Here is a 23,527-nt window from a genome sequence, read left to right as displayed (position 1 = left end):
CAGTAAATTGGTGCGTGGTGATTGGCAGAGGTGCCTCAGGAGAAGATGGCCCTGTGTTTTGAGTTTGCATGTTCTCCCTGTGCTTCTCTGGGCTTTCCTCAAGTCTTTGAGGTTCCTGATTCATGTTGCCTATCTTGGCTCAGGCTACTCTTACTAAAGAAATTTAAGTTAAATAAAAGTTAACAATACAACCTAATTATTTTTAAGGTAATGTCTTTTTTGTATATGGGATGATACAGACTGTATGTTAAAATACGTGTACCTTATGGTACATACTAGTGGTGCAACGGATCAAGGTTGATTCGTAATCTGAACTGATCCCACTCCACAGGTCGGCATGCACGTGATCAGAAGATTCGAAAAAGAAGAAAAAAAAGTATGTGTAGGGTGCGCGTGGTGGATCTGTCAAGCGATAGTTATGGCCAGCTTAGCGGTCCAAGTGGCGGAGCAGAGGAATTTGCGGTATTTAGGTCCAAGTGGCGGAGCAGAGGAGTTTGCGGTATTTAGGTCCAAGTGGCGGAGCAGAGGAGTTTGCGGTATTTAGGCAGCCCTTTGCTGCCCAATCTGACCAGGCTAAAGCTATTACAAAAGCTATTACAAAAGCTATTGGGGTGTTTAAAGTTATGGCTGAACTGTCCCAGGCATCTTCTGTTGCCTTAACTACTACAAATGGGTGTAGCAATGGAAAGCTACGTGACCGTGACAGCTCATTATATCACAGCAGAGTGCGATAGAATGAGCGGTATGTATTATTGTAGGGTCTAACTTACAATATAAAGCACCTTGAGGCAACTGTTGTTGTGATTTGGTGCTTTATAAATACAATTGAATTGAATTGAATTTAGTGGTAGATACAAAGCCCTGTACTGCCCTATATTGTACCATATTTTTTTAAATAATTGAGTGGAATGAGTGTTGAGTTGAATGTTTTTAACAGACAAAAAATAATTCAATAAGTAAATGTTAAATTTATGTCTTTTTTCTTTTTTTGCTGATCCAAAAATCCGATCCGTGACTTAAAACCGTGCACCACTAGTACATACAGTATATTTGAGGTTTTGAGTAGTATAACACATAGACTGTGCCTGCAGGGACAGAGTTGAATTTTATTTGAATTTACGTCCACCAGAAATACAAATGACCTAATAATTGCTCAACAGCTTCATCTATGAAATTTATGTTTGATTCCTGCAAAAACAGCATAAAATGAGAAAACAGATGCAAAACAATAAAAAAAGGAGGGAACAGAGACGGTTGCAGAGAAACCGAAACAATGAGAAACTGACATACAGAAAACAATTAACGCAGTTGCAGCAGAGTGCTTCTAGTTTTTCATACACTGCTTTTGTATTTTCACTTAGTTTCTGTGAAATAAACAATGACATGGTGTAATAATGATGAAGACCAGATGATTTTTCTTTATGTTCTTATATGTAAAAACTAAACATTTAAAAAAAAGTGTGTGTACCTAGCATGCAAAAATATACAATTCATGATTATATGTTCTGTAGTTATATGGTTATTTCTGTCTTATGTACAAAGAGAAACCCCAAGAAGTTGATTCTGTTTATCTGGACGCAGCGTTTTCAGCGGGAGAAACATTCTTCTTCAGTCTCAGCTGAATGCAGGTTTCCCCAAATTTATACACAGTAAATCTGCATAATGAATGAAACTAGCACCACTGACGATCATTAATATGCAAATTGTCATGACCACTGATCAGTGACGATTGGTCATGAGTACCATTCACAGATAGACATCTTTCACCATCTTACAATGCTGTGATTGCAGGTCACGGCTGAAATACACACAGTTACATAAAACAGATCAAATTCATGACCTCACGAGTTATTTTTTGTACCCCATCTGCCATACTTTATTGACCTTTCTTTAACAAGGTTACATGCATAATCTCATGCAGCTTGTTCTCCACTGATAGATGTCTTGCTGTTGCTGTTCACGTACACGGGACACCAGTGTTGCTTTCTGATTGGAATGTTTCAGGATCTGAGGATGGAAGAACCAGACTGTCCAGAGTCTTTAATGTGTTTTTCCAACTCTACTCCAACTTTACTATATTTTTAGGACAGTACACAAACTGGGGTCTTCTTTCAATTCACTCTGGGACCCAAGTGCACTTCCAGGCCTGTCATACAAAAACTAATACAGGCAGTGTATTAGTAGCAAAGCCAGTGGAGGAATTTGGCTCACTGACTGTAGAGTGGTGTGTTTTTGCCCCCTTCCTAATTTCCTATTTTTTCAGATCCACATTTTAAATGAAATGTGTTTATTAGTTAATAATTGGTTGGGCCACCGTTAATAGAAACAACTGCAATCAAGCATTTGCAGCAACTAGCAATGAGTCTTTTACAGCGCTGTGAAGGAATTTTGGGCCACTCATCTTTGGAGAATTTTCATAATTCAGCCACAATGGGGTCTTTTGTGACCTCCTGAATGAATTTTAGCTCCACTCTTGAGGTAATTTTGGTCGGCTAGTCACTCCTGGGAAGCTCACCACTGTTCCAGGTTTTCCCTATTTGTGTATAATGACCCTGACTGTGGATCGCTGGAGTCCCAAAGCCTTAGAAATGGCTTGTAACCCTTTCCAGACTAACAGATGTCAGTGATTTTGTTTCTCAGGTGTTATTTTAGATCGTGGCATGATGTGTTGATTTTTGAGGTCTTCTAGCCTGTTTCACTTTGTCAGTCAGGTTCTATTTAACTGATTACTTGATTCACCAATTCTACCAGTAATCAGGCCAGAGTGTCAAACTGAACTGAGCTTTCCAAAAAATGTATTTATTCACAGTTAATTCATCTGTGAATAACTCTTTAACAAGAGGGGCAATAATTTTTTCACACAGGACCAGGGAGGTTTGGATAACCTTTCTGCATTAATCTATGAAATCGTCATTTAAAAACTGCATTTTATATTTACTTTGGTTATGTTTGTCTAATCTTAAATTTTTTTGCTGATCTGAAACATGTGACTGTGATAAATATTCAAAACTTAAGGTAATATGAAAGGAGGCTTACACTTTTTCACATGTATGTGCTGCTTCTCACATACATGAAAAGAAGATTAAAATAATATTTTCATGTGTGTTCTATGTAACAAGGCATCACACCAAGTTCGTGATTCTGCAGACTTCAGAACTTGCAGTAAACTTTTTATTATGTTTATTGTTCTTTCTACATATTAGATTTTTAGAGTGGAAATTTTATGAGAAGTTACATTTGGTTTATCTATTTTTAAAAACATTGATTCCAATAAGTGTGTGTGTGCATGTGTGTGTGTGTGGACAGCATCTACAATAAGCATGATTTGGAGGTAACAAGTGTGTAAACCAAACAACAATAATAAAAACAAACAAACAAACAGGCTGTGGACAGACATGATTTCTGTTGTTAAGAAACATGATTTCTCATTTTATATTTCCAAATAAACAACACTGTGTATATGGCTTCTAAGTCCCAACTGGTTCCTTCTCTGGACATATGACACTTGAGACTCTGTACGGTAATTGTCATCGGGATCACTTGAGGACCACTATGTCTCTGCTGTATCTATTTCAGCTTCAGCTACACAGCAGACTTAATCCTACACCATGATCCCTCAGCAAGGCCTCTAACAGCAATGCTGGCTGTGATGTTTACATATGACATGAGGGTCACTGCTTACAAATTAGTCCCTTTGGGTGTATCGTTGGCTCTCTTCTCAGTGGCCCTTGGCTAACTCCTAACCAAGCATCCGAGGCCTTAGTAGGTCTGTCAGTCTTATAAAAGCTGCACTAGCCGGTCTGTCAGTGCCTCAACGATGGCCTGACTCGGGTTAACATTTGTAGTAAGCACCTGCTCTAATTTTGACCATTGGCATAAATTCTTAAGTCATAATAGAGAACGTTGTTTCAGTTTCAGAACTCCAGTGACTCTCAAAACGTCTTGTTGATGAAACAGCTTATCTCTCAGGCATTAGATGTACTCAGAGGAGCAAACCTAAAAATGTCACTCATTTTATGTCAGTGGTATTCATCTATCCAGTTTCCCATGGTAAGAACAAAATGTAATGTCAGCTCAACAGTAATATTGGCTAGTAAGTTTTAGTCAGCAATACACCCATAATTCATCCTGATTTCAAATGGCATGCTAATGCTGACTAGCCTGTTATTCACCAAGTGGCTTTCTGAGCCTGTATTTTTCTGCAATTACAAACTCTGTTTAAACAATCTTGGTATCAAAATAAAGCTAATATTTGTGAGATTTCATCAGAGGTGTAAATATTACAGCAAATGTTACTAGATCAAAGTTACAGAGGCTGGAATAAAGAAAAAGTAAGTATAATTTATTTTTGGATTTTATTGCACATAAACAGTTTGAAAATATGCTTCGGTTCACATTTAACTCCAGAAAAAAAGGAATCAACATATCGACATTATCTGTGAAGAGATTAACGCTCCTGAAGTGAAACAGTCAAAGACTGCAGCACTTTTAATGAATAGAAAGCCAGGCTTTTTGCAGTTTGCTACATTTTGGCAATATATGTCAGTTGAAATTTATTGAACAGCAGAAATGATTTAACTTTATTTACATGCCTAAAATGTTTGTTTTTTGAACAAACTTTTTTTTTTTTTTTTTTTTTTTTTGGCCTGTCCCGTTTGGCTCTTTTGCCATCAGAATTGTTGTCTAAAGGCAAAGAAAGATGCCCAACGGATTTACTTTACCAAATTGATCATCCCAGCCTTGCCGTAATGGTCCATTTGATTCACCTTTTATTGGTTTATTTTATTTTCACTTACTGAATATGGGACAGACTTGACTGGGGGAAAGAAGGGGAGAAAGAAAGAGGGAAAGAGAAACAGCTGAGAAGAGGGACGGGGGAGAAGGGCAAAAGACAAAAACCAACAGAACGGGCAGAGAAAAAAAATGCATATATCAATCACCTGGGTCACCTGCTGAGAAAGAAAAAAGAAAACAAGCAGAAGAGAACAAGAGTAATAGAATAAACAACATCACAATGATATATGGGAATATGACAGTAAATACTAAATATTAAACATTATTGTGCAGCACATAAGATCAACAGAACACAGTGTGCTTTGAGGTAGGAGCCAAAAAGGGTGTAGTTTGTGGGTGTGATCAACCGTGTGTACACCTGTGAGCATGGACGCGCTTGTTTTTTGTTTTTTAAAAGGTTCCTTTATGTAATAATCTGCTAGAGGGTGTGGGGGGGCCACAGCCCCGTCCTCCAGGGCATGAAGCAGGTATGGAGGAGATCAAAACTCCAGACATCCAGAGGCCCCCAGAACACAAGAGACCAAGGAAGACCAACAGAGGGGCAGCCGCGCCACTGTCCCAGAAAGAGCTGAGGAGAGTCCCAGATGAGGGCTCACTCAGCAGCCGCGGAGCAGAAGCCAGGGGGAGTTGCAGTGACGCGCCCGTGAGCTCCGCCGGCAGCCAGCTGCGCCTGAGTGACCGAGCCCCAGGCCGAGAGGCCGGGGGCACCCCACCTCCGAAGTGGCCCGAGCGAGCCCCAGGCTCCAGGCCCCGATAAGCGGCCGCCAAGGAGTGAGCCGGTGTGTACCTGGACGCCCATCCCCGGACACAAAGAACCACCAACGCACCGATGTCTGAGGGGGTCCGCCACTGGCAGGGGAAGTGGTGGTGGGGGGAGATAGGCCTCCAAACCTTGGAGGGCCTGAGATGTCCCCAGAGAGGTGGCGCCTGACACCCAACCTGACATATAGACACAGACATACAGGCACACACAGATACAAACATCCATTCCCACCCTCATGCTCTCATATGCACTTACTCCACACTCAACCAACGTGGAGACAGACATAAAGAGACGTTGTACACACGATCACACTCCCCAAGCGTACTCTACAAACCGGGTCTAGGTGCCCCCGCCCCTGGAGGGGGGAACTGCACCCAGACCCAGGTGGTGTTACCCTTTTCCCTGCGGTGGGGGGAGGCAGACCGCCCCGACTCCGCAGCAGCAGGAAGGCTCCACACTCCAGACCGCAGTCGGACGGCCAACTCCTCCTCCTAGTCCTAGCCCCCCTGCTCCAGCAGGTCACAGAGAACGGGGGTGAGAGTGAACAAACTTTTCTGAATCAGTTTCTGAATCAGTGTGTTGATTTTTTTGACAAATGTGCCAGGCTTTGACTAGTTTGCTGCTTTCACTGTGTTTGGAGGTTGTAGAAATGGTTAATATGAGCTCTTAGCTGAGATTCAGAGGTTAACGGGACTTTTATTACCAAGCTCTTGTTACAGCCAAATAAACAAGATCTCACCCCTTTTTGCCCCTGGCACCGGAGGTGCTGGGGCTCAAGAGGCTAGTCTTAAAACAAAATGTACAAAATGTAGCTAAACAGACTGAAAGATCACCCACCTGACACTCACAACAGTCACAACCTTAATTATTCTTAAGTTTAAGAAAAATAAACAAATTGGGTGACTTATAGAAAAATGTGTTCTGTGAACAGTTGTCATGACTGTGAAAATTAGCCCTAAATTAGCTGCAGAAAAAAAAGCTACAACCATGAGAAGAAATAAACACAAAAGATAATAAATGACTACTTTAAGATTATTATCACAGACTTAGACTGCATTATGTTAAAAAGTGCTGCTTTGCAATGAGGCACATCTGGCGAGGGAAAGCTGTGTGTTTACAGCTTAAAAATATTTGCATTTTCACTGGACTGTGAGTGGAAACATGGTGGCTGATTGGCTGGCAGATTGTTTTCACTTTTGACATATTTTCAATTAATCAAATAAGCGCTGTTCGTGGTCATGCTCCTGACGATTTCTGGGGTTTTGACACTCTGGACTACAGACAGACACCTAACTCTCCTCACCAATGATACGAGAATTTTGCATTTGCATCTGTTTTATATCTCTGTTCAGCTCTGTTCAAATTTTGGTTAAATTGAAAGTGTATGTCTTCGAACGGTCAGCAGGGAGCAGCAGTAGCAGTGCACAAGGAGACAACATCAGAAGGTGAGGTTTTGTTTTTTATGAGCAGAGAGCCTGAAGTTCTTGATGCAACTCAATTAGGTAGAAATAACTTACAAAAGCAAAAATAATAATAATAATTTGTTCAAATAATATCTCTAATGATAAGTAAAATTATCAGTGTAAAGTAAAAAAGTGTTAAAGGTGTTACTGCTTTTTATATTTCCAAACTAAAATATGATCTTAATGATGTACAGTATGTAAATGACACTAAGCTAAAGATTTGTTTAGGGAAAAATAGACAAGAAAAAACGAATGAAAGACTTAATGACTCACCAGTACAACTGAAGTCTTCCATCTCATTTTCTTTGTCAATGACATCTTCATGTTTCCCACCTTCAAACTCCAGTTCTTTCCCAGGCAGCATTCTTACTGAAAGGTTACAGCATTTCACATTTACTCATACAGTACATAACAACAGCTGTCTCACCAATGCACAGTGCTAATGTACCAGTGAGGTAACAAGGAGCACAAGAGCAGGAAAAACACAGCACAAGAACAGGTGTGCTTAATTTTTCTCTTCTGTATTTACATTTTCAATCAAGCAATGTTTGGTTGAGCTGATGGGCTGCTCGTTCAGTCAGCAGCAGTGATGGTGATATTTGAAATGCCTGTAAAGACTGCCCTCTTGTGGCAGTCTGCAACACCCTTTTTGGTTTTAAACTTGGAATATAAAGTATGATCTCATGTTCAATCGGGATCTTTACACTTTTTAAGGTTTTCAATTAAAAGTGAGACAAGCCATGTGTGTAAGTTGTGTAATAAATACACTCACATGAAGCTCTGGAGCTCCTGGCTCTCTTGACACAAAATCGTACAAATACAAAAGTCAAGATCACTACAAGAAGAAATCTCACACCCATGATAATAGGTGCTATGGATATAGAGGAAAGTGGTGGCAGCGGTGGTGGTGTGGGAGTCCATTTTTCATAGCCTGAAATCACACACAGCCAGTTTATTATTTTTTCTGGATTCAGTCACAGTGAGTTTCAGTCATAATTTATCTGTATCACACTGATCAAAGTAAGTCAGCTCAGATTTACAGAATACAAAAAGTGTCTTTCTGTCAAAAACAAGTAATTGATTGATGGATTCATGGTTTATCTTACCTTCACAAAATATTGTAGCTGAAGAAACTTTTCCACAGGAACGTTGTTTGACGGCGTACTTGACGTCCATGGTAACATCAGTGAACTCCAGTGTTGTTTCTAAGTTGACCTTGAATCAAATTTAAACTTTTTCACATTTAGAGATACAGCCAGAATAAAAGACACTGAAATTTCTCTGGCAGAAAAAAACAGGCCGGACTGAAGCAACACACAGCAGAAGTCACTAGAAGTCCAGACCAAAAGTATTGGGACATTCAATTTCTTTTATATTTCTGCAAACTTTGTGTCAGCAAAGTGTCCAGAAAGTTTTTAACTTCAAACATTTGGTCAATTTGTGTTTATTCAGATACAAGTCTCATGCATTTCTTTCCATTTTATAAACCTAAATATTTAAAATGTGAGATTCCAGTCTTCATTATTAGATTAAGCTGAGACACAGAGCCAGGAAACTGTCCATGATTTTGGTTTGTAGAATATGAGACAAATCAGTGACCGATTCAAGACGTAAAATGGAGAGGTTTACCTGTTTGATTTCCGTAGAGCCGCTATGGGTCTCATTAATTTCTTTACAGAGCTTTGTCTCTAACACTGGGGAACGATTAAATGGACATACTCTTTCCCACTTATCTCGATAATTGACATAAAGGACACCTCCATGTTTTTCAGTCGTGCGGAACTTTACACTTTCTGTAAAAGCAAAGAAACTGTGTTTAAAGAAGGAAACAAGCTCATCCACTTCTGTCTGGCAAATATGATGTTAGAGATGGTCACCTTAGCTTTAGCAAAATCACTAGGAGCAAAGCAAGCACCTGTCATCACTCTGCATTTATTAAAGTTGAAGTGTAAAACATGTGTTCAACATATTTTTAAAAGATTTTCAATAAATAACTCAGATTTCTTATATCTTATAATGAGCTTGACAATGTCATTTTTATTTTAAAGAAATAATCTTCTGTTTTATAAAATAAATACCTAAAAATTACCCCAAGATAATAAATTAAAATACTACCAGAATTAAGAGAGGACATACATGTATGTACTGTATATAGGGATGAGTTTATGGAAAGAGAGGTGTATGGACTCACACTTACCACTACAAGTAATGAACACCACATTTTTGTCACACTTTCCTTTAGTCCTCCTGCACTGGCCAATGATGGAATGGTACTTTTCACAGCTGACATGGTAAATGTTACCTGAACCCTTTGATGGAGCTTTGGATTCAATAAAGACAGCATTGCCACAAAGCTTTTCTTGGCAAACTTTGTGTGCATAGGATAGATCCCAGTTACTAGCACACACTGGAACGCCATCTATCCTCACTTCCCCACGACAGCCCTGTGAAAGGCTGACACTGGGCTCCTCTGGGAAGGAAAGCAATAAACACTGCAGTCAAGTATTGATAAAGACATAAAGCACTGAGGTAGAAATGATCAGTTAATCTTCTCTGCACTGCAAAGTCAAAATATGAAGCACAAGTCCATAATCAAATAGTTCATTTAACACTTTTAGCTTTGGTTTGTTACTTTATCCAGTGTATCTGGAATAATTCTCCTTCACACTCCGAGTGTCTTGTTTCACTCTTCAGTGTTTCCAGTGCAAATGTAAAAAGTCTGTGATCATTTAAGATCAGTCCTGCTGATATAAATCTTACTTTTGCATTCAATAAAGACAGGCTCCTTCCTTGAGGGTGTGGATTTATTTTCACATTCCCAAATGCTTCCTGGATTTTCACCACAGCTGAAGCTTTTGTTCCAAAAAGAATCTATTTCAATTGTTTGGGGGTGGATTTTATTTGTTGATTTGTATCCACCACAGTCCATATCCTGGCAAAGCTTTTCCTTCTCAGTTTCCTTGAAGTTTTCTCTGGAAACAGCACTGAGTCCCTGTCTCCAGTGAACCAACACTGTTCCACTACAGGCCTTTTTGTCAGGTACCATCGTCCTCCATTCTGAGACAGACAAGAGAAATAAAAAGTTCACAAAACATGATGTAACCAACAGGATCTGAATGATATAAATAACACACTCTGCACACAGAAATGACATTATGATCCTGCATCAACTTAAAGTTTTACACTTTTGAAGTTTAGCTACCCTTCTGACTGCTGTGTAAATAAAATGATTTTATAGAGTGATAATAAAGAGATGACAACTGATGGCAGCGATATTTCTATAACCATCAGACTGCACAGGCCAGCTGTTTCCAGCTGATTCCAGACATTAAGTGAGTCAGACTGTGTGGCAGAGCCGTACTGGTGACATGGACAACAAGCAGAGAAGAAAAGAGTAAAACTGAGTAGAACAAATATCATTAATGGAGGTGAGGATGTTAACATTCTAACCTTTATTGCACTAACAGTAACCTTTGAAGGCGAGCATGTCAAAGTTTGAAAGCAGCATTATTTTTATCTCAACATTTTTCTGAAATACAAACTAGTCTCAGTTTGTTTCAATTTCAATTCAGTTTCAAAGCCTTTATTTTAAAATTAGGCTGAAGGAGTAAAGAATAATTCAGAAACTGCTGACACAAAGATCATTATACACACCAGAGCATCGGAGGCCACTGTGTTTGCAGGCAGCTGTAGAAGCAGTAATACTGCTGCATGCAGATAATGGACTGTTAGCATTTGCAATGCAGTTTAGGTTTGAAATGGCTAATTTATCTGCTGGTGCAGGTCCAAAGTAGGGAAGAGTTTCGACAGCATCACCACATTTAAGCTCCTGACAGATGGTGTTTCCATTGTTAGTGTCTTTGAGAGCATCCTCGCACACAGGGATCCACTTCCCCTCATACTCCACCTCTACGTTTCCAAAGCATTTGTAACTGGGAATGCTAAATCTGGGCTTGACCCTACCTGCAAGAAAACAAAACAAAAATAATAATACCATATATTTATAATAGTCTTATTTTATTTTTAATTAGAATTTTAAGCAACAAGAACTATCATCATCTTAGTGTAAAGAATTTCAGTCTGATAGCTTCAGAAAGATTTATATTTGCTTCTTTAACACAAATGAGCTTAATTATAAAAACAGTATTTAAAAAGATATTTTTAAAACATTTGAAGGAACATTTAAAAACAGACTTATGTCTTTTTGTTTGTTTTTTACATTCTGTTATCCTGTAACTTAGTGACTGAAGAATCAACAAACCAATAAAACTGGCACTTTTTTCCAAAGGGTCCAAATCAGTTGAAAATGAAACTTTTTAAAAAGCAAGTTATGACATTTATTATATTTTTGTAATATAAAATTACTTTTAAAAAAACAATTACCTGAGCAAACAACATAGGCTGGTTTTTGTTTACAGGACTTATCATTGTCCTGGTTTTTGACAAAGATGCTCTGTGTCAGGTCAGTAGTCTGATTTGTCGGGTGTAAACTCTTAAAGAGGATATCACCATCTTTGGGACTGTTGTGGGCTTTTATGGGCGTCCCACAGTTCAGCTTTTCACACAGCTTCACAGACTTGTCTTCTGTCCAGGTGTCTCCACACATATCTCCTTCCTTCTCTTCTACACGAATCCTGACTTTTCCCCAGCAGCTGTTCGTCAACCTCATCTTAATATTTCCTGTTGTGACATGAAAACGTTAAATTTAAGAGGAAACTAGTATCAGCAGATATTTCACAACTTCTTAGACCAAGCTAGGTTTCAGAAAAAATAGAAAATAGTAGAAATTTGATTGAGAGAAAACAAGGAGGTGAATGTACATCTATGGACATTAAAAGGTAAAGTCTGTTATAAATAAATTGTCTCTTCTGAGTGGATCACATTACAACTAGTGACACAATAAATCAATTCCATATTGACGTCAGTCTTAGTTTTATACTTTAACTCATTCATATTTCACATTACCTGAACATTTCACATAGGCAGTAGAATTATGGTGGTCAGGAGGCAGAGGTGTAGTTTGGTTACACTCAAAAAGAGAGTTTTCTCTGGATGAGCAGCTAAAAGAGTTTTTCCAAACTTTATTAATCATATCAGCCCTAGAATTGAAAGAAAAGTTTGCAGCGTTCCCACAATGCATCTGCTGACACACTGTGTCTGCAGACTCTTGGTTCCATGTCTCTTTAGACCCAGAGAGCCAGTAGATTTCTCTGCCATGCTCTATCCCCACATGACCAGAACAGGTTCCACTTAAAAACACCACCTTGTGACCTGATGGACACAAAGAGAGAAACATGATATACAGTAAGTGGCTGTGCAGGTCGTCTACCTGTTGAAAGGTCATTCGTTCATGTGTGAATGTTAGACAAAGCCCTTAGACACAGGATTAAAGCACTGCATGAATGTGTGCTTGTGACTGGGTTAATTGTGTTTGCTGATAGCTGAGCAGAATAATGATTCTCTACTACTTTCAGCAAAACACACTCTGGGTGCTCTAAAGGAGTAGAAAAGCATTATATATATGTATGAGCACCAGCTAGTTTTTGTTTGCAGTGTAGGTGCTGCATTCTGGACCAGCTAAACACGAGCTAAAGAGGACCGAGAGGTGCATGTGACAAGTGAGTCACAGTACTCAAGACAACAGAAAATTAAAGCGTGCAATAAAAGTTCCACAAAGCTAAGTGTCAGTAAGGGTCTGAAATTTGTGATGTTTCCTAATTAAATGAGAGAAATAGACTGGGTGAGCGTTGAGATGTGAGATTCAAATTTCAAATCAGTACCAAAAATGATACGAAGGCTCTTAAATGATGATTCGGTTTTACTGTAACAACTGACAACCTCAGATTTTTTAGAATTAAGGTGAAGGAAATTTAAAGACATTAAAAGCAATGAAGAATGCTTGTTATTTATTCCTGTTGTCTTACTATTTATATTTTATTTCTGCACACTTGACGAGGAGCCCCCACAATTTTGTGGTAAATTTACAATGACAATAAAAGACTATTCTATTCTATTCTATTGGCCAAGGTGTGAGTGGCTGGTAAACACTCCACTATTGGGAAAACATTGTTTTGTCTGTAATTAGTCTGCTAATCTACTGACAAAGACATTTGGCACCCAAAAAAGCCTAATGACTTTTTCACAAAAGACCAGTGATGGGAATAAAGGCGTTACAAGTAACGGCGTTACTAACGGCGTTACTTTTTTCAGTAACGAGTAATCTAACTAATTACTATTCCAATCGTTACAACGCCGTTACAGTTACTAAGAAGAAAACGCGGTCCGTTACTATTTTTCAACAAACAGACGGTTGAAGCTGTCTTCAGCTTACCGCATCTTATATCAGTTGCATGGAAGTAGCTGTAAGTAATCTGGACGCTACAGCTTTAAGCAGCTGCGCGCGCTCCCGCGGACGGTAATCACGATCGCTGTCTAGCACAACACCTGGAGCTAAGGGGGCAAAACAATCACATGAGTGCTGCTGTTTGACTGAGGAAGAATAAAGTAGTCGTGGTAAGCCAATCACATGACCACTTAAAGACAAAGCAACAAGGTGATATATACCAGTTTTTAAATTGTGTTGATAGGCCACGTAAAACCAGAGTCATGATAAACAATATATACGTGGCGTTTTTTCCTGAATAGTTTTGTCACGTTTACTGTCTAAGGACAGCGTTAGCAAGCACTCTCTGCTTATGAGCAAAAACAAAAACAAAAAAACAAAAACAGAGGTTTTAGGAGTGACGGCGAGAGAGAGAGATTTGTGACATTTAGTGTGTTTGGAGTGTGTAGTTAATGTGTTGTCTTGTGTAGTTAGTGTGTAGTGTTGTGGATAGTTTTGTGTTGTGTGTCAGAACAATGAGGCGACTGCTGTCTCCAGGAGTGATACACCTGCTGCTGTCAGACCTGCAGGTATCAGGCTGTGATGTTCTCCTTTATAGTGGACAGAAATATTTGGAGTGGCACAAATAATTTGTGTGGCATCTTATTGAAGGCAGAACAGCTGATTGTTATGTAAATAGTTTGAAATTGTTATTTAAAAAGTCAAGGTAAATGGATGCAAATAACTTTGTTGTTTGCAAAACTTGTGCATAGAATTTTAAAATTGACAATTTATATTTGCATTTAAAGTTATGAAATATGATTCATTAAACATGTTTGTAGTTGTTACAGTAAAAAATATAACTTTTTCTACTCTGATTTTATGTTTTTTTGTCTGATTTTAGATCAATTGTGTTAATACAGCATGTCAAAATGAAAACATAACTGTAAATTCAGACACATGAGGCTGTGCTGAAAACAATGATACCAAACAAGGCAAAGTAAATAGTTTTTAAGGTGAAATGTAGAGGAAACATCAAAAGTAGTCAAAAATGGCCAATTATACCGTGGACCAACACTGCAAAAAGACAAATTGTTTATTTGGGTTTCTAGTTGGATTTTCACAGGTAAGTGTATTTAGACCTTAGACTTGATGATTTAATAAATAGAAGCATGTAACTAAGCAGAGGGAAAAAACACTTTTTTCTTCTGACTGACATCGATGAATGAAAATGTCTTTTTCCTGGTTCTAGCATTTTATTATATTTCAGTATGTTTACTTTGGGAAAGCACTATCATTTGTGACACATGTGTAATTACTTATAACAGTTATACACAGCAACAAGGTCAAAGGGCACGTGACACTCACTGATAGGTTTGTAGCATAAACCTATTCGCTGGAACGTTAAGACAATATAATTACACTACAAGCAAGACACAAGTAGGCAAACTTCTTCATGTTTCTCGTGCACGGGAGAGAACCGGACAACCGCTTGACTCCAGTTGGTCTCGTCCGTTCTCCCGTATCACTGTCCTTTTATTGAGGTTACATGAATATGCATAAGTTCATTAACATATGACGTCTACATACACAAAGAGTACCTTGCCTGTGTGTGTGTGTGTGTGTGTGTGTGTGTGTGTGTGTGTGTGTGTGTGTGTGTGTGTGTGTGTGTGTGTGTGTGTGTGTGTGTGTGGGGAGACTGCTGATCAAAGGGTCAAACATCCTTGGTCAGGAAGAGGGTAGCCTCCCCCTCACCCTAGATGGTTCATCCTAGATAACACGGTGAGGAAGTCCTGCAGTTCATCTAAACAAAGAGCACTTAGACTAGAACAGACGCAACTACGTTAATCCTACCATAAAACAATAAGACACGGTATGACCTCTCATGCTCCCAAAGTGCTGTCTAATACACACAAAGTTTGCAGACTATCAAGGATCAAAACCTCTACCAATCTACAACTAATTACAAAACTCTAAGCATATATAAGTAAATATTTCTAAGCATAAATGACAATCAACAATACAAATCTAACATTTCCCCCCTTTTTGACCTTTATGCCTGAAAAGTTCCCAGGTATGAATACCTCATGTCTGACAGTTTCAATGCAAACATTTTTATACTCAGCATATGTCAAATCACCCTAAATTACTGAAAAGGTACACAGTACAACAAATGTATTAGCAGTTATCCCATTCATTGAGCTCATCTCATGGCAAACTGCATCTTACGAGCAAACAAAGAAATTGTTAATTTAATAGTGAAAATAAAAAAGTAACATTTTCAAAAACATCTCAGCTTGGTAATGCTTCCTCCAGGTGTGCACATCACATGCCTCTCTGCAGAGTGGTTTGAGTTCTGCAGGGCGTCATGAATGTCTCTTCCAGTTGTTTCCATCGTTGTCCATAGGACCAGAGTCCAAATGTATGTAGAATAAACATTCAAACATACCAGTTGGTTTTGTTGTTTGTCAACATGGTTCTCAGCTATTTCCAAAGCTGCAGACCTCTCAGCACTCAAGTTTTATGGCCTCCCATTACCTCACTTCAGGCCTTCGTCCTGTGAGGGGGATATTTATGACTCCTTCATTGTCCTTCATTGTCCATACTCTGCAGAAAACACCTCTGTGGAAAGGGTGAAGGGTTGTCTTACTGCTATTATGATCCCAGCAGCCTTCAGAGTGTCATCGTATGCACAGTACAGTGGCACAGCATTAGGTGATGTTCATAGGAAACTGCTGTCATCACCACCATAGCTTCTGGTTCCTGTGCTTTTCACAGAATCATGATGTCATCCTCGAACTCCTTCTACGCTGTCGATGGAGCTTGGCACGCTCCTCATCCCCTGAGTGTTTATGTTCCAACGCTGCTGAAGGTTTAAGGCAGAGCACGTCGTACACCTTAGTCGTCTTCCTCAGCGTCAATATTGAATCTTTCATTGTATTTAAAATCTTGCTGTGGGAAGTCTCCTCTTGATTTCCTGGAAGCTCAGTAGCATGTCTGCTGTGCTGAAGATGATCTCTGATCCTCCTGAAGCCTCTCTCCCATCTTGTGGACGATCCTCTCCTCTATTTTGCAGGCAGTTTCATGGTCCTTGCTGTGGCTCCAAGGTCTGATTTCATGATGGACCCCAACCAGCTTGATCTTTGACCTCAACCACTGCCTGGCTGTCAGCTATGCCTGGAATGGTTCACGCTTCTCACTGGGTCTCTGAAGATTTCTCAGGAGATTACTGCTGCACCTGTATTTCCTTGCTAAGAAGAAAAACTTCTATTTGGAGAGCATGTCAACAATCATCAAACCACATTCTTTAGTTCAGTGAACTTCACTTATAGGCCATCAAAGCCTCATCTGAACATGGATGCACCACTTGCATAGGTTTAATATTTGTAAATAAACGGCTAATCACACAAATCACTGCAACAATAATAAAAAACATTGTTTCATGTTAATCCTTGGACCCCTCCTCTTGACGCATGGACACACCCATGCGTCAACTCACCAAACCTGGATTCCAGTCTTAAAGAAAAAGATTAGCTAGATCATATCCCAGGCAACATCAGGGCATCTCCTCCCCTGGAGCAGCACCACCCTGGACCTATAATCCTGCAATGAAAATGTTAGTGTGCTTTGCATATTAAGTTTGCTTAACACCTGGCTCTCCCAGGAGCCTGCATACACACCATCATGGCCTGGAAAACAAAATCTGGAAGTAAAATCAAACTCCATACCTGTAAACAATTGTATCATAAGGACAAGAAGCATTCAACATCAGCAAGACAAGTGTCATGTGCAGGTTTTCTCAAATCAGTAAACTACAATCATTGTCATAAGTCGCCTCAGACATGGATCATCCCATGTACTCAGGCAACATCAATGTAATCGGTGACTGCTCTTAAGCAAAGTCACTCCACTTATATATTACTATGGGCTCAAAAGTGGCCAGCTAATGAGCCCATATCAAACTATCCCAGAAACACTGTATCTCTTATTTGTTTTACTCATGTCACTTGTCCGTTTCAGCTGAATCTTCCACAGCATTCTCAAAGAAACTAACATTAGCAATACACATTGACTGTAGTCAGACAGAGGTCAGACACAGGTCAACAGGTTCCAGAGGTGCCATAAAAACACCATAAAGTCAACCCTAGCTGTGGAAAGAAGTAACACCAGTTCTCAACACAGGAAATTTCACACATGTTATTCACATTATCAAAGTAACCTTCACATTTTCCCATCAACACAATGCAACAGCATCACCACTCATAACCTGTAAACACAGTTTTCCTCACACATAAACCCAGAAATCCTGTAGTAGGAAAAAACATCAACCAGTTGTCCTGGTATAAATCGCATCATCAATTCACATGAAGAACTGGCATGCTGCAAGAAAAGAAAATGCAAATATTAGCGCTTGCGCAGGCGTATGCATACTTTGTCACAGTTATCTCTGTGAGCAACTCAAGCCTATGAATAACACACCTGATAAATGCACAGACACAGAAAATGGCATTTAAAAGGTTAAATCATCATGCAACCTCGAGTGTTGCTGTCATCTTTCTGCTCCTGTAAAAGGAAACACATGGGTTCATCTGCACCTTTGTCAGGTGGGGGTTAGCTTCACACAATCATGTTCAGTCAGTCAGTCAGTTATTTTAAAATTCTTACTCATTCACTCAGTGGTTCCTTCTTTTGCTAATTGTGGAAATTATCATCGCATTCGTTTCCACGCTCAGCAAAACGACGTTATTTCAAAAAGAAAAATAATTTAGACTGGATTTCCTCGTTGAATCCTTTTTGGGGGGGACTCTCATTTCCTAATTGTCCCAAATAAGTGGCTTTCTCCTGAACCCATTTTAAATGTGGAGAAACTCACTTGCAACAATTTTCTTGACGACGTGTAACGCTTTTAATTCCCGACTCGCAGATCTGCTCAAAGAACAGAGATTATCGAACAAAACTTTCAGTGCACTGTGAAAGTATCAAAATAAAAAGGCCTTGTTAAGTCATGACACAAGCTCCTCATCTCAGGAGGGTAAATCATACCATTAGCATGGTTCATCATACCATCATACTAATCGGCAGGCTCAACTTCACAACAAAAGAACATGTATTTTTAGATGTTTCATACAGGGTTGAGCATATTAGTTGTTTTCACAGATGTGCTCTATATCTCAACAATGGCTCATAACAAGACGACAGTCTTTCACACAGGTCAAGTGCCTCTATGCACTTCATGAGTTTAAATATTTACCTATATCACTTCACCTCACATGTCATTGTACTGAATTTAAGCAACCACAAGCTTAATGTAGATTACTTTTAACAACTATCCACCTCAATTAAATCTATGGTCTGGCACACAGGCTGCTGTCGATCAGGGCAAGCTAAAGAATAAACATTGTGTCAGCAAGGGGTGGGGGGAAAGCCATTCACCAGAGCATATCTTAAGTGCTGCTGATGTGGGCTGGCCTTCTCCACAGCTCTCCAAGGCTGGTGTGTTTTCTGAAAACTTCTAACATTTGAATCTCTTCCATTTATAAGCCTGCGATTAACCGCACGGCTCAGGTCCGCGTGACCGCGCTCGCGTGAACCCGCGCAGCTGTGGAGCCGTCGCTCACTCTTTTTATTACATAAATACTTTGTGCTGCCAGGAGCAAAGTCCAGCACAAACGTCTGTCTCCCTCCGACTCACTCTTGGTTGCTTAGAAACCCATGATAACAACAACAGTCGGTGTCACAGACCACATGTTCTGCTCCGCACACACAACAACAACAACAACGACGACGACAATGACAACAACACAAAATAGGCCTACTGTCCAGCACAATCTGGACCCCGCGGAACTTCTCAACACCCCACTGAGCGGTGGAGAACTCACTACAGTACCCCACACAGCGGTCTGTATTTCGCCCCACTAAGACGGCGAACCAAAAAAAGTTCGAACTGCGCAACTCTGCGACTTAATGCTTCTGTACAAAAAACCCCACTGAGCGGCTTTGTACATCGCCCCACTTAGACGGCGAATTTTAGCCCCACTAAGCGGCCACGGACAACGCCCCACTGAGCGGCGAAGACGTAATTTTAGCCCCACTAAGCGGCCACGGACAACGCCCCACTGAGCGGCGAAGACGTACAGTTATAGAGTTGGACTCTAAACTTACTCGGTGTTGCTTAGCGTGTAATATCAGCCTCGAATCCCGCCAATCGCCATTCATCGAGGAGAAAAGACATACAGCGAATCCACAGGAACTTCCTGGCTGACGTCAGTCTTTCAGCGTGTCCCTCCTCCCCTCGGTGAATGCGATTCCAGGGCTCCGGCATCGAAGGACCAATTAATGATAGGTTTGTAGCATAAACCTATTCGCTGGAACGTTAAGACAATATAATTACACTACAAGCAAGACACAAGTAGGCAAACTTCTTCATGGTACTCGTGCACGGGAGAGAACCGGACAACCGCTTGACTCCAGTTGGTCTCGTCCGTTCTCCCGTATCACTGTCCTTTTATTGAGGTTACATGAATATGCATAAGTTCATTAACATATGACGTCTACATACACAAAGAGTACCTTGCCTGTGTGTGTGTGTGTGTGTGTGTGTGTGTGTGTGTGTGTGTGGGGAGACTGCTGATCAAAGGGTCAAACATCCTTGGTCAGGAAGAGGGTAGCCTCCCCCTCACCCTAGATGGTTCATCCTAGATAACACGGTGAGGAAGTCCTGCAGTTCATCTAAACAAAGAGCACTTAGACTAGAACAGACGCAACTACGTTAATCCTACCATAAAACAATAAGACACGGTATGACCTCTCATGCTCCCAAAGTGCTGTCTAATACACACAAAGTTTGCAGACTATCAAGGATCAAAACCTCTACCAATCTACAACTAATTACAAAACTCTAAGCATATATAAGTAAATATTTCTAAGCATAAATGACAATCAACAATACAAATCTAACACTCACCCTCACAGGTGATTCCAGCTGCTTCCGCTTCCCAATCCGAAAATTGGTTGTTTGAGTTTTCTGTTAAACACTCAGATATCTTTGATATCTTCTTATTTCTTGGACACGTTATTGACAGGAAGCTACCAGAACCCTGACTGAATTTTTCAGTTTTGCCTTTTTCCCCACATTGCAGTTGTTTGCAGACAGCTGCTGATTGAGCGTCTGTCCATCCTTTTACAGGAACTTTCTTCCACTGGCCCTCATGCTTTATCTCCAATCTTCCAGCACATCTTCCAGGACCATCTGCCAGTTTCACCTCCACACTGTCTGTACCACGACAATAAGAGATTTATCAGCCACGAAACACAAAAAGAATAAATACATTAAATTAAACTCTTACTGAACACATTTTGGGAAAAATATAATCAGAATTTAACAATGTCACAATTTCACTGAATGAAGTAACTCATTTTCTCTCTCGACATAGAATTTATTGCAGGATTTAAAATCCCATTATAAAAGCAGACAAAGGCCATCAGCAGCCACTCTGTACATTTCCACTGCTGTATCTCACCTGAACACACCACATAAGGTTGTTTTGAACACTGGATGTTCTTGCCATGCTGAGCCTGACAGTGCCACAGTGAGGACTCACTGCCTTTGCAGCTCACATGGTCCATTATCCCTCCTGAATTCTGATGTTCTTCAGTATAAATCAGCTAGAACAAAGCATTTATGAGTTTATGTTATTTCATTGATAATCATCCAGTATTAATGGTGCACGTTAGTACACTTATCACAATAAATCCAGTAGCACTGCTGTATGGACAGTTTCTGATACATGAACGCTCAGTATCCATGTATCAGAACAACAGGTAACTTATGGTGACTAAACTTGAAAACTCACTTCCCCACATCCAAGCTCCTTGCAGACCAATTCAGCTTCAGTTTTAGTCCAGGAGGAGGCACACACAGGATTAACTGAATCATTCACTTCAATATTAACTGTACCATAGCACTTGCTGTCTTTGCCAGAGTGCTTCAGAACTACTTTAACTTTATCTGAGAGAGAGAGAGAGAGAGAGAGAGAGAGAGAGAGAGAGAGAGAGAGAGAGAGAGCAGTTTCACAGTGTGAAGTGTTTGCTTGGAAGTTGTTTGTGTTGGAATATAGATGTGTTGAATTACCTGTGCATGTCACATTAAGGTTTTTGTTTGTGCTGTTGTTTGGGCTGAGAGAGTTACCGCAGTGCATTTGCTGGCACACATCAAAATCAAAGTTGTCCTGTTGAACAGGTACCCAGTTGTTATTTTCTTCTTTTTCCAGCTGCCCAGAACACACATTTGACTGGTTTCCTTTGAGCTGCAGTCTCGTATAACCTGTTCATAAAAACACTTTCTGAATTCACCACCATATTTAATATTTAACAGTTTTTATCACTGCTGTAACTCACCTGAACACACACACACACACACACACACACACACACACACACACACACACACACACACACACACACACACACACACACACACACAGGGAGATTTCACTTTAAACATTTTAAAGATTTCAAAGATATTTTAAAGATTTTTAATTTAAAATAATGCTATTAATTAATAATATTACTACTATTCAAAGTTAAAGAAACTAAATTAACTTGCCTTGTGAGATCACCAGCTCAATGTGAGTGAGGCGGAGAAGGGGGAGCAGGAACCACATCATCACCACAGCTTATGACTTGAGAGTGAGGCAGACAAATGATATGTTCAACCTTATATTCCCGTGGCTTCACCCACAAAAAAGGAAATGAGCAGAATATGCGCCAAAGCTAGACTCACAAATGTTAACTTAGATTGAAAGAAAACACAAGTGCTCTAATTTCTTATACAGCACCTTTTTATGTTAAACTTAAACTCACTCTGATGCTGTAACACTGAGAAAATGTGTAAACATATCAACAGTAAATCACACTACTGATTTTATGAGAATGTGAAATTTAATTTACTGATAAACTGTAAATTCAACCTTTAATAGCTGATTCAATAGCTGTTTTTTTAAATTAATAATTTTAAAAGAAATGCTAACAGACTGATTTAACTCCAGTTCAACTGCTGATAGGATGCCTGACCCAGCACTGTTCCAAGCAGTCATTTCCTGCATTCATAATTCCGTTATTTGTGACAATTCTGCAACACCACAAGCTGAAATGCAGCCCCAAGCTACGACAGAGCATCCACTATTTTTATAAATGGCTTTGGACACTCACTGCTGTTACCTCTTGATCTCGTCTGTACATACTAATTACAATTTGTCACTGATATTTGCGCTGTGCTGCATTTTTTCCTATTTCTTGGGAACACAGTAAATCATTTTTAGGCCTGCATCATCATCATCAGAATCTCTTTGTTGCTGCAAAAATAAAAAAATTTTCCCCCGTGTCATTTTCCTACTTTATTTTACATGCAGATAAAGAAATGGGAACATAACACATGTTTTTGCCACATGCTGCTACTAACATCCTGTCTAAAGGTACCAACCTTTCTGTTATATGTTGATCCGACAGTCGTTCATTCTTTGAGTTAGGTGCATTGGTTATGTTTGAATGATTTATACGTCAAGGTTAAGTGGTTTAATACAGCAAAGGAGCATTGTCAAGCTTACATATTATAACTCACTCTAAATTATTTTACATGTGTCTGTGGCCTCTCTTAATTCCTGTCACTAAGACACACTAACCAAACTTAAAAGAAAATGTAATAAAAATCTGAATATAAATAAACTAATGGTAAAGTAATAAAATGTTGGACCTCAGTTGGTGACTTTTTCAATGCATGGTCCCTGAAAAAAAGTTGTTTTGTAATAGTTTTTGTGAAAATCTGATTATTACAGGAGAACATTCTGAGAATTTATTCTCACATCTAGAGATGGCACGATACCACTTTTTTATGTCCGATACCGATTCCGATATCATAAATTTGGATATCTGCCGATACCGATATGAATCCGATATAGTGTTTTTTAATCAACAAAACTGTTTTTTTTTTTAAATATCTTGCTGCATTTTGTATAAGTTCATACTCAAGTTTAAAACAACAACTACACTAAAGCTATTCTGTTATACCTGTATGCAAAAAAAAAAAAATTCATAGTTCAGCAATACTGATCAATCTAATAAACTTAAACCTACACCATCCTCCCTATTCTGGTATTTTAAAGAGTACTTAGCGTAAATATTAAGCAA

General features: G+C 39.5%; 1 protein-coding gene and 1 long non-coding RNA gene across 2 annotated transcripts; one reads left to right on the top strand and one right to left on the bottom strand.

Moving 5' to 3' along the window:
• Nucleotides 1–7,788: 7,788 nt before the first annotated feature.
• LOC145423049 (scavenger receptor cysteine-rich type 1 protein M130-like) lies at nucleotides 7,789–21,668 on the bottom strand. The gene is made up of 12 exons (XM_080295154.1): nucleotides 21,474–21,668; nucleotides 21,196–21,350; nucleotides 20,863–21,007; nucleotides 20,307–20,615; nucleotides 11,986–12,291; nucleotides 11,404–11,700; nucleotides 10,675–10,983; nucleotides 9,781–10,077; nucleotides 9,218–9,490; nucleotides 8,650–8,813; nucleotides 8,127–8,235; nucleotides 7,789–7,817 (listed from the first exon to the last, which is right to left on the bottom strand). Exons 1-12 carry the CDS (start codon nucleotides 21,538–21,540, stop codon nucleotides 7,789–7,791), a joined length of 2,460 nt encoding a protein of 819 aa, XP_080151280.1. The 5' UTR covers nucleotides 21,541–21,668.
• Nucleotides 14,826–15,336, top strand: LOC145422897 (uncharacterized). Its single transcript, XR_013904081.1, has 2 exons — nucleotides 14,826–14,970; nucleotides 15,041–15,336. It is a non-coding gene; the product is annotated as an uncharacterized LOC145422897 (long non-coding RNA).
• Nucleotides 21,669–23,527: the final 1,859 nt, after the last annotated feature.

Source organism: Astatotilapia calliptera, chromosome 20 (genome assembly GCF_964374335.1).
Source record: "Astatotilapia calliptera chromosome 20, fAstCal68.1, whole genome shotgun sequence".
Lineage (NCBI taxonomy): Eukaryota > Metazoa > Chordata > Actinopteri > Cichliformes > Cichlidae > Astatotilapia > Astatotilapia calliptera.
This window is presented reverse-complemented; position numbering and strand designations above follow the sequence as displayed.

What these genes read in the sequence shown, in the direction of transcription:
- LOC145423049 (XM_080295154.1), bottom strand. Translation starts at nt 21,540, where the DNA reads ATGCACTGCGGTAACTCTCTCAGCCCAAACAACAGCACAAACAAAAAC. An exon ending in AGCTGGAATCACCTGTGAGG is followed by an intron (nt 12,292 to 20,306) that starts GTGAGTGTTAGA and finishes TGTGTCCATCAG; the next exon opens with GTCACAAGGTGGTGTTTTTA. An exon ending in GGTGTTCATTACTTGTAGTG is followed by an intron (nt 8,814 to 9,217) that starts GTAAGTGTGAGT and finishes TTGCTTTTACAG; the next exon opens with AAAGTGTAAAGTTCCGCACG.